The 15,305-nt window shown below is 37.1% G+C and overlaps 1 protein-coding gene across 1 annotated transcript in view; it reads right to left on the bottom strand.

The window, feature by feature from the left end:
* The window catches only part of FNDC3A (fibronectin type III domain containing 3A), a 140,667-nt gene that overhangs the window by 96,420 nt on the left and 28,942 nt on the right, over positions 1–15,305 (bottom strand). The window contains exon 3 of the mRNA XM_080926399.1: positions 1,272–1,347. Within this exon, the coding sequence (XP_080782525.1) occupies positions 1,272–1,347 (76 nt within the window). The remainder of the gene's footprint in view (positions 1–1,271; positions 1,348–15,305) is intronic.

Below are 15,305 nucleotides of genomic sequence, written 5' to 3'. Positions count from 1 at the left end.
TGAAATGTTTTCCTTTATAGGAGCTGTCAATGGTCATGGTGTCTCTAAGCAACAATAAGACCCCAACTAAGGCAGTTATTCTTACCCTGACCTATTACGGACAGGAACAAGAGCTATACTGATAGAAAATGCATTACCAAACTTAAATAACCTGTAGCACCTTATAGTAAGCTCTAAGAAACAGCTAATATTTAACTCAGCTTCTCTAATTCCAAACATACTGACTTTGTCTGTTTGCTGACAGAAACGTACTATCTCAGTGATAAGAGTACTGAGTTTGCTGGCAAGGCTGCTTTGTTCTGATGGACAAAGGGGACCATCTGTCCCATGACACTCTTCTTATCTCTGACTCTGTTGGCAATCTTTAGCTAGTAAATTCAAGCAAGTCAAAGACGTGAATCTTCTGAATCATATCTTCCTACCACCGCCCCTCTCTTAGAAGTTTCCCCTTTTTATGATACTAGTGACAATGGATGAAGGGGCCACCTTAACCTTTCTATAGCCCTTACTTTCATATATAAATACAAGTCTCATTAAATGGAGGTTGTTTTGTTTCTCTCAGGGAATTTGGTGATGTCTGGAGAGATTTCTATTTGTCATAAATCACAGAGTGTAAGAATAACAAGTGCGTAGAGAACAGGGACTCTACTGAACCCACAGCAATTCATGGATGGCTCCCGACAGCTGGAAGACATCCAGTCAAAAATGCTAAGGGGATGTCCAGAAAAGGAAGACTACAGTGAATGTGGTAGAACATCTGAGCTGAGTTTAAAGCAGTTGGGTTAGAACCACCTGGAGTGTGGTGACAAGGGTGAATCCTACATAAGGAAAATCGTGCTGAAAAGAAAAGACAGGTTACAGTTAACAAGCAGACTTTTTAAAAAGCCTGAGGAAGACAGTGACAGTGTACTCATATACATAAAACAAATAAATAAATCTTAAAAAAAAAAAAAGCCTGCGAGAACCACACTGGAGGGGAAATAAAACAAGATTAGAAAACAGAACAGCCCTTTTGAGGACTAAAAGACCTGGCTAGAGTCATTTACTTTTTTTTACTAAATAAAGAAATGTACACAATAAAATGTTACAGTTAGATCAAGAACTGAGAAAGAGACTAATTAGAGTTCTACTGCAGCAGTTAAATGATTGGAGTACTCAAGCTTGTGACTGAGACAAAGTGAGGAAGCACAAGCTTACCACTGTTACCTTCCCAGAGAAATAAAAGGTAGATTTTCTTTTTGTTACACAATATAGAAAATTATTCCTCCTACCTGTAATGCACTGAAACTGTCCATCTTCTCTTCTTATTGTAAATGCTTCCCCTGGATTAACTTGTACCAGAATAACCTGGAAACAATGGAAAGAAGAATTAATCAAAACTATAAAATAACAAATCAGTATATAAAAATATGCAGTATATAAAAATACACGAGCAGATGTGAGCTTTAGAAAATTGGAGATACTACATTATGTTTGTTTTACTATTCAGTAGGTCATCAGGCTATAAAGAAAGAAATCAGAAAAATAAGCTAATGGCAAATTTACTGAGAAGTAAAAAAATTCACTCAGTAAAAATGATGGAGTTAAATCTCACAATTGTGGATTATATATTATACTTTAACACAAGCACTTAGAAACTGATAAACTGATATATAGATTATACTTGAATTAAGGTAAAAAGTTATATGTGAAAATGTGAATTTAATTCTGTCATTTATATGTAAACCGTATACTAATTTTATGACATTTGAAACTTAATCAAACAAAAAACTGGAAAAATAAAATCTAGAGTTCTAAAGATCAGTTATGAAGTAGCAATGAAAATGACTTTATGGTAGGGAGTCACCATAACATGAACTGTATTAAAGGTTTACAGTGTTAGGAAAGTTGAAAAGCACTGTTCTAATCTGTCCTAACTATGCCCCTTTCTTTCCTTTAAAACAGGAATATTTGCTCTATCCCACTGTATATTGGAAGTATGTAACTGTGTATCTTAGAAGCTCACAGCTAAGAGATTATTATTATTATTCAAGTGTTAGAAGAGACTTTAGACTTCTGTGGTGTTTGAGATAATTAAAGAATGTGGGGACATTTAAAGATGGACTAAAAGCAAATTGTTTTATGAGATGAACATTATTAGACTACAGAAGCCAGAGGTGAAATATTATGCTATAAAGTGTCATATATTTGGTTGTCAAGTTGAAAGGATATAAACTTGTGGTGGTTATCTGTGATCTGATCAACAGCCTGGTAAGATTTAGAATCACGAGGGCACTCACCTCTAGGTGTGTACACAACTGTTTCCAGGAAGGACAGAATGGGAGACCCACCCTAAATGTAGGTGGAGCTATCCTCACCTTGCACAGGGGCGCACTCTCTGCCTGAGAAAACAATGTGACTAGACGTTTCATACTTCTGCTATGGCTTCCCCACTATGACATAATAAACCTTCCATGTCAACCCTTAAACTGTCCTTGTTGGGTATTGTGTCACACAAACAAGAACAGTATCAAACACACTGGCATCTGCCAATGAACCAAAAAGGCAAGGGGGTCTAAACCAGATGACTCCAAATAGCTTAAAATCTACTTGTTTCCCACACTGTCTTAAACATTAGTTCAGAGTCACAAATGAACATTTTTGCTACTTTATTTTATTTTGTCTGGCTTTAAAGTATCACATAGAACCAAGATTTAGCTCCAAGCGATGTTGTTTTAATAACTTGAAGAAAACCAATAGAATATTTTATGACTTCCAAATAATTTGTCACTTTCCCACTCATCTAAGCAGGTGTTCAACTGGAAACTAAGAGTCTGTAAGAACAAAGAATGGCATCTGTGAGAGACTCCTAAAATCACATGATATAAATGAAGCATCCTATCATCTTTCAAGTTTAATTCCTAACTAATAAAACCTTATTATGCTTTATTATAGGCGAATACTTGCTGCTTCTCCTACTACATACCAGTTTTAACATGAGCTAGCTAAATCTTACTGTATTTACTCATTCAACAAAAATTTATTTCCAAAATTGAATTTTTCTTTTTAAATTCCAGATAGATATAAAAGGGGAAAACAACCAAGGAAGCAGGATGAATCCATATTGGAGTGTCTCCTAGGAAGACCCTGGTGGCAAGACCAGAGTCAGCTAAGTCACCTCTGAAAAGTATTCTGAGCAAGTGTCGCTATAGCTGTGGTCTCAGTGGCCCACACCTTCCATCCTGTGCAGTTCTCTGGGTCAAGCCCATGCTTGCTCTTGTCATCACAAACAGACACCGAGCTGGGAACCCACTGCAAAGTTCCCTTTGGATCCCATGGGAAATGAGTCCAAATAATCTTTCTGAAGACCAAGAAGTGGAGAAGAGAGCTCCTGACTACCCACTGTCAGTGTCATCAGAGCATACTTTGCTCTGTATAGCTGGTGGACTTCATTTTGTTCTATGGAAGATTTTCTATGACATGATTTTGTTTTTAAATCCATGTTTTTCTCCACATTAAACCAGGTACACTGAAACTATTAGATGAGAAAGTAGGGAAAACCTTAGAACTCATAGGCACAGGAGAAAATTTCCTGAACAGAACACCAATGGCTCGTGCTCTAAGGTCAAAGATTGACAAATGGGACTTAATGAGATTGCAAAGTTTCTGTAAGGCTAAGGACACTGTCAAGAAAACAAAATGGCAGCCAAGAGAGTGGGAAAAGATCTTTACCAACCCCACATCAGATAGAGGCCTAATATCCAAGGTATACAAAGAACTCAAAAAGCTAGACACCAGAGACTCAAACAACCCTATTAAAAATGGGGTACAGAGCTAAACAAAAAGTTCTCAATTGAGAAATATTGAATGGCTGAGAAGCATCTAAGGAAGTGCTCAACATCCTTAGCCATCAGGGAAATGCAAATGAAAACAACCCTGAGATTCCACCTCACACCCAGTCAGATTGGCCAAGATCAAAAATTCAGATGACAGCAGATGCTGGTGAGGATGCAGAGAAAGAGGAACTCTTCTCCACTGTTAGTGGGGTTGTTAACTGGTACAACCACTCTGGAAATCAGTCTGGTGGTTCCTCAGAAAAATGGACATAGTACTCCCTGAAGACCCAGCTATTCCACTTCTGGGCATTTACCCCAGAGACGCTCTAACATACAACAAAGATACATGCACCACAATGTTCACTGCAGCTCTATTTATAATATCCAGAAGCTGGAAAGAACCCAGATGTCCTTCAGTAGATGAATGGATACAAAAATTGTGGTACATTTACACAATGGAGTACTACTCAGCCACCAGAAACAATGACTTAACGAAATTCTTAAGAAAATGGATGCACCTAGAGAATATCATCCTGAGTGAGATAACCCAGTCACAAAAGAACAGACATAATATGCAGTCACTGATAATGGGATACTAACCCCAGAAAGCTCTGAACACCCCAGAAACAACTCACAGACTGTGTGAAGTTCAAGGAAAAAAAAAAAGAATATATTTTAATTAAAAATAGAACCGTATCACATCCCCCTTTCCTCCCTACAGCCCCTCCCAGTTTCTCTCCTATCCCCTCAAATTAATAGCCTCTTTTCCTATATTATTGTTACATATACTTATGTATATGTATATGTACCCACAAATAATTAATTACAACCTTAAAAATGTATTCGTATACTTTTATGCAAAAATGCTGAAAATTTGTACATTTATTTTTGTTTTTTAAAATAAAGTTTTTCAATAAAAAAAATCCATGTTTTTTGGTGTCTCTATGGTTTCTTCTCTTTTATAAAATATTTAAAATTCTTCCTAAAACAAGTAAATCAAACATTTGGATCTAATATGAGAAAACATTAGCTAATTATCTAAACAACCTGTCAAAACTATCACTATAATCTCCCATAATGCCTAAAATTGTAGTACATTATCAAGCAATAATATGTTGATTAACTATGATATACTGAGTATACCATGGTGTCTTATAAAATATGAATAGTTTCTGTATTAAAATTATTCACTATAACACTGACAAAAAAACAAAACTAAGAAAATCAAACACGATATACTGAAAGTAAATCCTAATAATAATTTAAAAAGTTACATTAAAAATTCTAATAAAAAGGAGTAAAGTTTACTTCTTTATTTAAAAATCATTTATTAAAGAGCTACTTTGCAGAGACTAAGTAACAAAGAGAACTCAAGGGGGTATAAGGCATAAATCTCCCTGCACAGGGAGAATAGGATAGATTTTGTGGGTCCACTGGGAGCAGGCTGACATAAAAAGAGGAGAGATGGGGTAAGGAGATATAGAGGGAGAGAGCACTGAGAGAAATTACTGGAACTGGGAGACATTTGGGTATCAAGGTGAAAACCTAGTGCATCAGAAACTCCCTGGAATTTACTAGGGTGACTCTAGAGAGGACACTTAGTAATGAGGAATACAGAACCTCAACTGTCTTCTGAAACCCAACAAGGCTTCCAATGGTAGGACTGTGACACCAACTCAGCCACAAAACCTTCAACCTATGATCTATCCTGCCTATAAGATGTGCTGGGGTAATGGTGGTATTGAACTTGTGGGAGAGGCCAACCCTCACTGGTCTAACCTAAGGCCACACTATATGAACCCACTCTTGTCACTGCCTCAATAGCCAGGAAGCAGAGGCTGGACAGCCTAGAGACTCAGGATCCAAACACAACTGGCAGAAAGAAAAATAAAGACAATGAAACAATTTCTAGTGATACTCTGCTATACTTATAAATCAGTGCCTAGCCCATCACCATCAGTGAGGCTTTATTTAACAAGTGATGGGAGCAAATGCAAAAAGACCCATAACTAAACATTAGCTGGAGCTTACAGAAACCCTGAAGAGGGAAGAAGAGGGGAAGGAAGGATTGCAGGAGCCAAAGGAGTCAAGGCCACCATGAAAACGCGGCCCACAAAATCAAGTAGGCAGGGCTCACAGGGGCTCATAGAGACTGAAGAGGCAATCACAGAACCCTCTGCATACATATATTGTATAGCTTGGTGTTCTTGTGGGACTTCTTACAGTGGGAATGGGAGGTATCTCTGACTCTTTGTTCTTGGGACCCTTCTCCTCCTAATGGGCAGCCCTGATATGAGAGTTTGTGCCTCCTCTTATTGTACCCTGTTATGCCATCTTTAGTTGATAGCACTGGGAGGCCTGCTCTCTTCTGAAGAGAAACAGAAGAGTGGAGGAAGGGAAAATTGCAGTTAAGATATATTGTATGAGAACAGAATAAATTTGGGAAAAAAAAGAAAGAGCATGTTAAAGAGCTGTGTGGCAAACACTCTTGCGGGTACTATGAACACCATGAACAAGAGAAAAATCCCAGACCAAGGTTCTGAGAAGCTCATAGTCTGGGAAGGGGAGAAGTAAGTACTTGGTTGACCAACTCTGGGGTGTAATGAGTGAGAGGTCAGGGACAATGTGCAATAGATAACCGTGCAACCCCGAACTATCACTCCAGGACAATCAGGAAGAGTCTTAGGAGTATGTTAAAAAATTTGCAGTCACATAGGCATTACCCTAGAAACCAGTGCTTAATCTGAGATTGTGATCACTTAGTTTTCTTTTTGTAAAGTTTTTATAGTCTGAGCTATTTAGAATACTTCAAGAACAGAAAACACTTAGGACTGTTAAGGTAAAAGAAAGCATGGACAATTCTAACAAAGGAGAGCTAACATGGCAGCTATTGTTTAAGTTAGGAGAAATACAATGGAGAGAGATGCAGAAACTGGGTTAGGATGCTCCCTTAGTATCAAGCTAAGGGCAATCAATTAACCTTTATGCAAACCTATCAGACACAGGAAGTCCATAGCCAACCTCATCTTTATCCTATTTTGAAACTAGCAACACTATAGGGGGAAAAAAAACAACTGTGTCCTTCATTTGGTGAACAATGATGTCCATTTATATTCACCAACTACTAACTCAGAACTATGGTTTTTTTGTTAGGCTGCTACAGTTACTAAATGGTGTTGAGTTGCTTGTCTTAAGATTATACTGTTGTATATCTAGTTAATGACATGCCTACACAATGGCTAACTAAAGTAACTATCTATTTATTCCCTTCTATGCCTAAAGGTTGTCAAATAACACAATGCTCACAGGGTGGCTGTGATGTTTACATGAGGTAAAAAATGTCAGATGCTCAGGATAGTCACTGATATTTACTAAGCACACTCTAAGCATGCTACCATAGGAACAGGAGGAGTGCCATCAATGTTTTTATCAGTATTTATCTGTTGCCTGACGGACTTGCCTCTGGCAATAAGGACCATTTTACACATTCGAGCAACTGCTCCAGAATCCGTATGTTCTGCACTCTGTGTGTTTCTGGGTCTTAATTCCCTCTTTGTACAAGGAAACCAGCAGTATTGCTTTAAGTCTTAACTAGCAATATCAATCCTAACCACCTGGTAAGAATAACAAAGAGCTCATTGATCCTCTAGCTTTCCAGCTATCAATCTCCTCTACTCTTTTCAATCTAGTATTCCAATAACCAATAGCCCACTTTAATGTTCTAATTCATGATTATTGATATACTATTCTCTTCCACAAACATGTAAGATTTTATTTTTGCATACACTGATGACATGTTACACTCACAATTTCATACAGTATATTGAAACTCATCACTCTTAATAGTTGTAAATTATGATTCATATTACAACACACCAGGAAAACAGCAGACAGAAGGACTCTACAAACCTTGATCTCATAAAATTCTGTAATATACAATTAGCAATAAACATAAACTATGTGATGACTAATTTTTGTATCAACTTGAAAACTAGTCATCTGAGTGGAGGAAACCTCAACTGAGAAAATGTCTTCATAAATAGACAACAGTCTAGAGACAACTGGACAAAGTGAAGAGAGTGAGAGATTTTGGGACACTCCTCAATGGGATGTCTGTATCAAACTCAGGAGTCAGGGAGCTATGCAGAAGTGGAGGCAGAAGGTTTCTAAGAGCCAGAGGGGATGGAGGATATCAATGAAACCGTGTCACTTAACCAAAACAGGAAGGATACACGGGCACTTCACAGTTCAAGCCAGACAAGGAATCAGTGTGAGTTCCCACTCCTAACCAAGAAGCTATCTCCAAATGTCATGGCCTGTAACGGAAAAATTAGTTTTCGGCAATAGTCTCCATGGCTATATTAAAAGCTCCTAAGAGTAGGCCAGCAGATGATGACCAACACAAAATAAACACGGTACTTTTGGAGACACTTGGTCTCATCACTTCATGCATTTTTTTGTCTTATAGTTTTTTACTTGTGAATTATGTTTCTGAAGTGAATGTACCTGTGCTTCTTGTGTTTTTTCTTTGATATTTTTATTTATTCTGGTTTGTTTTTTTCTTCTTTTCTTTCTTTCTTTCTTTCTTTTTTGCCTGTTTTTCTAAAGAGAGAAAAAGAAGGTATGGAATCGGCTAGGTGGAGAGGTAAGGAGGACCTGAAGAAACTAGAGAAACCATGTTTAAAATAAATTCTATGGAAAAACATATTCTCAATTAAAAAGGAAAAAAGATTAGACTATCAGCATGACTATAGGACATTTTCTTAATTGGTGATTGATGGGGGAGGGCCTAGTCCATTGTAGGTGCTATACCTGGGCATGTGACTTTAGGTGCTATGAGAAAGCAGGCTAAGCCTGTCACAAGGACCAAAGTAGTAAGCACACCCGCTCCATGGCCTCTGTATCACCTCATGTCTCCAGATTTCTGGTTTGAGTTCCTGCCTTTGCCTCAATAGACTGTAATTGAGGGTATGTAAGCAAAATAAACCCTTTCTTCTCTAACTTGCTTTTAGTTATGGTGATTGGTCACAGCAGTAAAAATCCTAATACAAGATAGAGGCTAAAATAACCTCAGTGATAAATAGCCTATATATTTAATGTATTAATACCCTAATTATAGTTCTGAAAAGTTGCTTTTACCACCTTTTCACTTTAATCTGTAATATGTTTTATTCAAAATACAGGTAACTACATATTTAATAAAAGTATTCTATGGATTTTTTTTAAAGATCAATAAAGTAATTAAACTTAAAACTGGGAAATGTACTGTTTTTACTCCCTGAGCTGACAGCTGAGGCAGTTCACGATCTTACTCCCTAATCTATAGTACATAACACCCTGACAAAGGCATGAGGGCGGACTGAAGTGCTACACCCTGGATGTAGCCAGGCCCTTCCTGTCAGTGCAGCACTTACTTACTGATGCATGCATCTTCTTCAATGTCCTCATCCTCCTGCTGCTGACACAGCTGTCAACAGCTGTAGGAAATGCAATAGCTTCTGCTCCAACAAAACACAATTTCCACTGACAAAATAGACTTAGGCTGTTCCTGTGCTTAGTCTAACAAGGTAAGCCTATAAAACTCCATTCCTGCAGCATTTCATACAGCCATAGAACTATCTAGTGTAACATGCATAAATGTAGAATGACAAGCTATAACCACTTATGAGTTACACTCATCCATATCCACCCCCAGCCTTATTGTCAAATTAGCCAATGTGTAAGAAGGGTCCCATTGTATATGACTGTATCTGGTTACCATAGCAACTAAATCAACAAAGAACTGTAGGAGCATCTGGTTCTGGATTATCCAATATTCGCTGGCAGAATTTAAGAGTATGTTATTTCTAAATTTACTTTGTTTGAAAAGCTACAGTTCTAGTTAATTTGTATTTCTGGGTTTGAAGAATGTTAGTCTATTCACTTATGTACAAGCTATGAAGATACACGGTGAATGAAGCAGTCAGTGTTTGTGTGCAAGGTGTTTGGCATATACCTGGAATATCCATTGTATAAATCTAAAAGTGGCTCCACAGTTTTAACTCATTTGTAAGAAACAGATGAAAACTCAGTGTACTAGCTCTCATTGATGATCATATTCAAACTATGTAAACATAAAAAGTAGATGGGCTTTAATCTGTTTGTAACAAGTTATAATCCATTTACCATAAAATTTGTCTTATAAAATGTAGAATTCAGTAGCTTCTAGAATACAGTTATTAAACTAAAAACCATCCTAGCCGTAAACTTCTCCTGTGCTGGGCATCCACACACATGGCACAAGTGTTCTACCACCATGCTGCTTTCCTAGTACCAAAGTAAAGTTTGGATGATTTTCGTTAACTCAGAACTTTTGTAGATTTTCATGACTGGTTTCTTTCATTTAACATGCATCCTAAGTCCATCCAAGTATAACAAGTACTGAAGTGATTCACATTAGTATGTGGTCAAATGATACTGTACAGATACCAACATCTTGTTTATTTATCTGTTAGTGGACATCTAAAATGCATCATATTTGTTACAAATGATGCAACAAAATTTTTAACAGACACATCAACTAACTCATAAAATGGACTTACCAGACACATTCCTATCAGCAATACATGAAGAGTTCAACTTTTACATGCTTGCCAACATGTGTTACCACATACATCTATGTCCTGATCCTAATCTGGGAGGAAGTGCATTCAGCTTTTCAGTGAATTCTGGAACATGTATGCTTTTGAGATGGAAGAAGCTCCTCTAGACTGTTTTCAACTGAACGGATGCTCTTCTGCTTTCATTAGAAAAGGGAACTGAGTTCATGCTCCTTTACTACTGTACTAGCTGAAGACTCCCTTTGTTGTCCTGCATAATCATCTTGATATTGCTTGACTGGACTTGTTAAGATTCTGTATCTGTATTCATAAAGAATACTGGCCTGTAGTATCCCTGTGATGACTCTGTTTGACTTAGGTAAAATGCTAAACCTGCTTTAAATATTTCTGGAATTCACAGGAGGAGCCACCAAGCCTTTCCTTTATGAGAGTTTTCATTTGTGTATGTGACTGTATGCACACATTCACACACAAATTCTCTTTACTTGGCATTACTTTATTCAGACTGACATTTTTCTTTATTCATTTTATTTCTTTATTGGTCTAGTTCATATAGGTTACAACTTATTGGCATGCAATTGTATAAACCAATTATCCTTTTTTTTCTATAAGACCTTTACATTCTTGATTTCAGTATTGTAAGCCTTTTTATTATAAAGTTACGTAGGTGAGTACCTGACCTTAGAAATTTGATTACCTTTGCAAAGAACTTTTAATTTGTATAATTGGCTATCTTTTCTTTAAATTCTGTCAGTATATTGGATATCTGGAAATTGTAGTGTTACATGAAGACTGGTCTATTCTTTTATTAAGAGTTTTTATTTTAAAATTATGTATATTTGTGTATGTCTGCATGGGAATATATGCATTTGAGTGCAATTTCCTATGAAGGCCAGCAGAGGGTGTTGGATCCTCTGCAATACAAGTTATAGCCAAAGTTGTAAGCTGTCCAATATGGGTGCTAGGACCCAAAATCAAGTCCTCTGCAAGAGCAACATATGCTCTTAACCACTGACCCACCTCTATAACCCCAAGATTGGTCTTTCTATTATAAAACTATTATAAAACTGACACCTCTAGTAACTTTCTTAAATGTAGTCTACACGTAGTTCAGTTAAACACTGCACCACTTGTGTTTGGTTACAGTTTGCATAGCATATGTTGCAACTTCTTAATCTCAATACTTATATTACCTATTTATTTTAACATGCAGTCAGTAAAGAATGCTGAGATACTTAATCCAATAAACTGAAAATAAAAATCTGAGGAGTCTGTATTTTAGTTCTGTACTAAAGAAGTGCTGTGAATGCTGAATAACAAAGGAGTCTTCAAGGAAAGCACACGACCTTTTAATCTTGCTAAATTTGTTAACTGGGGACTCATAGAACCAGAGGATGTTCTAGCGGGGGATTAGAGGACAGGCTGGGAAAGATCATTCATGTAATAGAATTGCCATCCTTAGTTCTATATAAATTTTTATAGCCTTCCCTACAGAAAATCTGACAAAAGCAGCCGAATCATTTGTGCTTACAGAGGCATGTGCTTGAAAGGCCAGCACAAAGGCGTATCTCCTTCCATCTCTGTGTTGCTATAACCAGTTTTGACCCCAGGGAAATCCTCAGCTTGGTTCCTTGTCAAATTCTCCCCAAGTTAAGAATGTGCAGAAACTGTATACCAAGTACTAATCTAGAATATTATTTTGTTTAGTTTCATGAGGTTGTGTTGTTTTTATTATATTTTGTTTTGTTTTGCTGAGATAGGGTATTGCTACATAGCCCAAGCTGGCAAAACCTTACACAATCCTCCTGCCTTAGCCTCCTAAGTACTGAGAGTGCAAATGTGGACTGTGACCTCAGTCTTAACAGTGCTATTCTTTTAAAGAGAGATCTGTCTGCATCGTTTATGTGGTTAGTGATAACATGAAGCTAACCACACATGGCGACAGTAACTCCACTAGGAGCCTCGAGTTCCTGGTTCACACACGATCCACCAAATGTCTAAAGCTGACAGCATTTGCCACTCTCACTGACATCTTCCTGGGTCTTTTTCTTGTACCTTTTCCCGAGTCAAAATAATTTCCTTCAAAGATTTTTATTTCACTTTTCTATTTTTTAAATCGTTTTGACTACCTGTTAGTTATCAGCTCAAAATTAAAAGCCAAAATATAACATTTAAAACCTTTATCAACTATCCTAAAAAATATAAACTCATTATCTTTGAAATCTTTTGTAAAATACTTGAAATAATAGAAAAGTATGAAGTATGATGTTGTTTACTTGTCAGCATCAACCAGACATTTAATATTAACCAATGAGACTCAGATCCTCTTTGGATAAGTGTTAAGTTTATAGGTGTGTGTGTGTGTGTGTGTGTGTGTGTGTGTGTGTGCGTGCGCTCGTTGAAAGAGACAGAGAGAGAAACAGAGACAGAGAGAGACAGGGAGAGACAGAGACAGAGAGAGACAGAGACAGAAACAGAGACATGGAGACACAGAGTACATCTTTGGAGTACATCTTTCATCATTAATATTCCTCACCTGCATCTTGTAAGTTTCTTTGGATTCTGTTGTTTTGGTTAGCGTATATAGTCTTTTAATCTCAACACTGTCCCTATGGCTCTACTTTCACTAAACACAACTGCTTTCTGGGTACAAAAAGCATTCAATACACCCATCAAGACTACCAAACACTTTAGTTTCTTGGTTCTATGGATGAAACGATGATTAAGGGTCCATAGCATATCTAAAGATGCATATGAAACCCTGACACTGATATTTACTGGTAAAGAATGGGAGCATTATTCATATATTCCTCCAATACAGGAGTCATAAAAGATAATTCCAGCCATGTTAAAATCCCGGAATACAAAAACTATTTTTTCTAGTATACTCAAGTATTAGCAAGTAATAAGCAGTTTTGGCAATCGATGCAATGTGCTGATTTGTAACTTGTGCACTCAGGGACATCATTATTTATTTAGAAATTATATCTTTTATTTAGTATCCTTATATTTTACTTGACAGGCTTGAAATTGACTTGTGAACCAATTCCTACTAAAGCAATAATATATTAAGAAATATTTTCCTGACTGCCTTGCTATTTAACCTAACTACAAGCAAATTTTAATATCATTAGAACAAGAATCAACATTTTTACACAGAGATAGCATGTAGATAGATATGTATGCAGCTAATCTTTTAGGGGAAGGAGCACAACTGAACCTTATTATAAAGTATGTTATATTAACAGATTTGGCCTAAACCATGTGTATAATGTTTCTTATACAGTATTATTGCATATTAATTAATGAGATGTGTGTACATAATGTGGGGATATGGGAAGATGCATATGCATACACATGTAAGTAGAGGCCAGAAAATATCATTCCTCGGGCACTATTCCTTTTAAAAAAAAAGAAAAAGAAGGAAGGAAGGAAGGAAGGAAGGAAGGAAGGAAGGAAGGAAGGAAGGAAGGAAGGAAGGAAGAACAAATAAGACAGACAGACCAGCTAGGTTGACCGGCCAGTGAGCCCCACATGTCTACCCATCTCTACTTTCCCAGCATTATAAGTATATGACACCATATCAGGCTAAAACAAACAATCAAACATAGATTTGGGGCACTGAACTTAGGTTCTCATGATGTTTCTCCACATCCAGTAAAGGAGGTATCATTTTCTCATGAAGCATCATTGAAAGCGGCATGGTGTAGACACAGAAGAGAAATAAACCAGTGGTAACTAGGAGTCTCTTTAATGTTTAAATTCTAATTGTCTGAGAACTTCTAAGGAAGGCTTTAACAAGAGCTATTTTTAAGCAAAGAGAAGACAAGTTCAGGTGCTGTGAAATCTGTGGTCCAGGGTCTGCACTGGGGTTCTGGGACACAAAGATATGAGCTTTTAGTTTAGTGTCGCAGGAATCTGAACCCCAAGGTTCACTAAATAGGTATAGCTTGTCACATACACCATCTGTTTTTAATGTGCATAATATAATTTACAACTTTAAAAAAAACTATGATCATTTTCTAAAGTTATCACATCTGAATTTCAGTTACTAGTAAATCTTATTTCCCATTTAACTACACATAACCCCCAGAGAATTAAAACAGCAATAGCATAGTGAATGATTGTCTCAGAAATGCAACTTTTAGGTTGTTTAGGTGGTATAGGGGGAGAAAAAAAGAAGCACCCCTACTTGTCTTTACTGCTGTTTTTAATTTCCTCTGTTCAAGCAAACATCTGGATCCTGGTGGGAACAGTAGGCTCTGCACAAGTTCAAGGTGGATTCTTCTTTTCTCCCTATGCTCAGCTACTTGGTAGCCTTGAAAATGAACAGTCTTAAAAACCACTGCAGCCACTGGAGGGGGCAGACTGATGGAGTGTCACAGACATTTCATCCCTAAACAAGTGTCATTATTGGACTCAGCTAGCAGTTCCCTGGAAACCATGGCCATGGGGCCAGCAGCTCTGTGTCACTGCATGTTTGTCTAAAACAGTGGCAGATGGCTGACACTGCAACTGTCTGTAGTGATAACAAACGGGAAAGCAAGTAAGCCACCAAAGTCTACAGGGGAAACAAAAGCTAAGAAACAGTACACAGGCAGCTCCAAGAAGCTCCAATACATCCAAGCAAAGAAAGACCTGCTGATTTGGGTACAATATAACTGGTTACAAATACTTCCCCTATATGCATGCCAAATATAAATTCCTTCATCACAAATAATATCACATATTCCTTTACTACCTCTAATATCTTGACAATTTTAGATCTCTAACTCAAGTTACATCTTTCATGAATCTAGCTTGTTAATCTTATTTTTTATGGCAACTAAAACCATGGTATGTGAGTAGAAATCTTACAGTCAGCTTGATCCCTAGGGGTTCCAGCCTTTTA

The sequence above is a fragment of the Micromys minutus genome (assembly GCF_963924665.1).
Source record: "Micromys minutus genome assembly, chromosome: 12".
NCBI lineage: Eukaryota > Metazoa > Chordata > Mammalia > Rodentia > Muridae > Micromys > Micromys minutus.
Note: the sequence above shows the minus strand (reverse complement) of the source record. Positions and strands in the feature narration are given on the sequence as shown.